The 3,055-nt window shown below is 49.5% G+C and overlaps 1 protein-coding gene across 1 annotated transcript in view; it reads left to right on the top strand.

Moving 5' to 3' along the window:
- LOC109470381 (hydrogenase maturation factor HoxX-like) overlaps window positions 1–1,606 on the top strand; it is a 14,415-nt gene extending 12,809 nt beyond the window's left edge. The window contains exon 9 of the mRNA XM_019769316.1: window positions 1,374–1,606. Coding sequence (XP_019624875.1) covers window positions 1,374–1,606 — 233 coding nt within the window. The remainder of the gene's footprint in view (window positions 1–1,373) is intronic.
- Window positions 1,607–3,055: the final 1,449 nt, after the last annotated feature.

Here is a 3,055-nt window from a genome sequence, read left to right as displayed (position 1 = left end):
CTCTGGCCTGGGTTGGTCTTGGGCCTGGGTTTGTCTTGGGCATGGGTTTGTCTGGGCCTGGAGTGGTCTTGGGCCTAGGTTGGTCTTGGGCCTGGGTTGATCTTGGGCCTAGGTTGGTCTTGGGCCTAGGTTGGTCTTGGGCCTAGGTTGGTCTCGGGCCAGGGTTGGTCTCGGGCATGGGTTTGTCTGGGCCTGGAGTGGTCTTGGGCCTAGGTTGGTCTTGGGCCTGGGTTGGTCTTGGGCCTAGGTTGGTCTCGGGCCAGGGTTGGTCTCGGGCATGGGTTTGTCTGGGCCTGGAGTGGTCTTGGGCCTGGGTTGGTCTTGGGCCTGGGTTGATCTTGGGCCTAGGTTGGTCTTGGGCCTAGGTTGGTCTTGGGCCTAGGTTGGTCTTGGGCCTGGGTTGGTCTCGGGCATGGGTTTGTCTGGGCCTGGAGTGGTCTTGGGCCTGGGTTGGTCTTGGGCCTGGGTTGGTCTTGGGCCTAGGTTGGTCTTGGGCCTAGGTTGGTCTCGGGCATGGGTTTGTCTGGGCCTGGGTTGGTCTTGGGCCTAGGTTGGTCTGGGCCTGGGTTGGTCTTAAGCCTAGGTTGGTCTTGGGCCTGGGTTGGTCTCGGGCATGGGTTTGTCTGGGCCTGGGGTGGTCTTGGGCCTAAGTTGGTCTTGGGCCTAGGTTGGTCTTGGGCCTGGGTTGGTCTCAGGCCTGGGTTGATCTTGGGCCTGGGTTGGTCTTGGGCCTAGGTTGGTCTTGGGCCTGGGTTGGTCTCGGGCATGGGTTTGTCTTGGCCTGGAGTGGTCTTGGGCCAGGGTTGGTCTCGGGCATGGGTTTGTCTGGGCCTGGAGTGGTCTTGGGCCTGGGTTGGTCTCGGGCTTGGGGTGGTCTTGGGCCTTTGCTGGTCTTCGGTCTGCAGTGGTTTGTGGCATAGGTTTGGCAGGAGTGTGGGTTGGTCTAGATCTGGAGCATGGGTTGGTTTAGTGCATGGGTTGGTTAGGTGCATGGGTTGGTTTGGTGCATGGGTTGGTTTGGGTATGGGTTTGTTTAGTGCATGGGTTGGTCTAGATTGGGTGCATGGGTTGGTTTGGGCATGGGTTGGTTTATAATTAGTGCATGGGTTGGTTTGTTGCAAGGGTTTGGTTTGGGTTGGTTAGGTGCATGGGTTGGTTAGGTGCATGGGTTGGTTTGGTGCATGGGTTGGTTTGGGTATGGGTTTGTTTAGTGTATGCGGTTGACTTGTGCAAGGGTTTGGTTTTTGCCCTGAGTCGCTCTGGAGACATGGGTAAATTTGGGCTGTGGCATTCTTCCTTTATGTAGTTATGTAGTCTTCTTACACCAATACAAGATGTAGTTCTAGTCATCCTCAATTTTTATTTATATTCAGGCATGATAGATGACGTAATCGGGTACAACGCGGAAGAGCTGAATGCGCAGATCCCGCAGATGTGTCGGCGCCTGCAGGCCAACTCTCGCGAGATTCTCCGAGAGAAGAAATCAGAGACGACGTCACTCTGGTCCACCCTGGAGGAGCATCGTCATGAGGAACTGGCGCGCATGTGGAAATGTTTCCACGACGAGGAGTACCATGACAGAAGGCACAACTTTGTGTACCACTAGAAGGGATTCTAAACCTCTTCCTTCTTTGTGCCAACAGAGAGGCCATGTATTCTTTTGGACATTTTTGGAAACGATATTGTCTGCAAGAGGCGAAATTCTAATGCAAGTTTGATAAAACATGCAGCAAAAGCCTTCAAAATTCCATTATATCGTAGGTTCTACCAAGATGCTCGTTAAACCTTTTTCACGTAACACCTTCTGTACGGGTCATAATTCGTTTCGTGAGTCACAAAAGAAACATTTGCTTTGTGATCTTGTTTCTTAAGTCACAAAAGAAATATTCTTTATATTCCAACATATTCCAAAAATCAATTTTTTTCAACTTATAGTATTGCCACCACCAGCACACGGGACATGTACAATAAAAAATAGTAGTGCTCATTTTTACCTGAGCGAAGTGAGCAAAGTTGTGTAAAAGGCTTTACATCATACCCGCGCCGCAAAAACGTTCCATAACGGGTTCCAGACCGGGTACTTTACGGTACGGCCCGGGCTTCCATGGCTTTCATAGTATGATTCGAACGTGCCGCTTTAAAAAAATTCAAATACAGAATTTGAAAGTTGGAACTGATGTTGCAATTTCGGGTTCAGGGGCAGTAACTTTTGAGACATCTTGCATTGAAAGGCGCGTTTGCTTGGGTGGGTATGACATAAATAAAATACAACAGTGTGTATTCCGCATCGCTCTCGGTCCCGGCCCTCCCGCAAGTCGGATCGCCCTCCGGCGGCGCGGTCGGGCCTATACCTCGGGCGATTCGGAATACACACTGTTGTATTCTTTTTTCCCAAGGGCACAAAATCGGAGACATGTCAGGACTCGAACCCTGACCGAACTTGGTTTCGAGTAGAGCACTCTGCCGCCACCCGACCCCACACAAAGAAATATTTGCTTTGTGATCCTGTATCTTGCCATTGTGGTATGTTTTTACCCCTCCTCGATGCACTGACCAGCAAAGGAAAACTGAAAGAGGCAAACAAATGAGTAGAACGTAGAATTCCAATTTTAGAAATGATAAAACGTCCTATCCTTCCTTGAACTTGGACATGACACGCAGTGAAGTTTCTACAATGCATCTGTCGTGGTTCTATTCTTCTAAGCTGGTATGTAAACATATTTTCTTATTTTAGATATATCCAAGTCTCAAGTCTTCAAGCAGATGTCCTAGGGGGCAACTGTAACTATCTATATTACGGTACCAAGCTAGTTACAGAAGAAACCCCGAAGAAATATGGTCCAAGATTAACAATGGTAGCCTGGGTGCCATCCGGTTTGTAACGGCAACCCGAAAAAATATTTTTCGGGGTTGCCGTTACAAATCGGGTGGCACCCAGGCTAAAACAATGGCTCAGTGTTGAACAAATATTTGGCATTGCCCCATTCTAGCATTTCCTAATAAATTATGCAAATGGCTTGACTTCATATTTGATAGATGGGTAGGTCTTGATAAG

Source organism: Branchiostoma belcheri, unplaced genomic scaffold (assembly GCF_001625305.1).
Source record: "Branchiostoma belcheri isolate BF01 breed outbred unplaced genomic scaffold, Haploidv18h27 scaffold221, whole genome shotgun sequence".
Classification (NCBI taxonomy): domain Eukaryota; kingdom Metazoa; phylum Chordata; class Leptocardii; order Amphioxiformes; family Branchiostomatidae; genus Branchiostoma; species Branchiostoma belcheri.
This window is presented reverse-complemented; position numbering and strand designations above follow the sequence as displayed.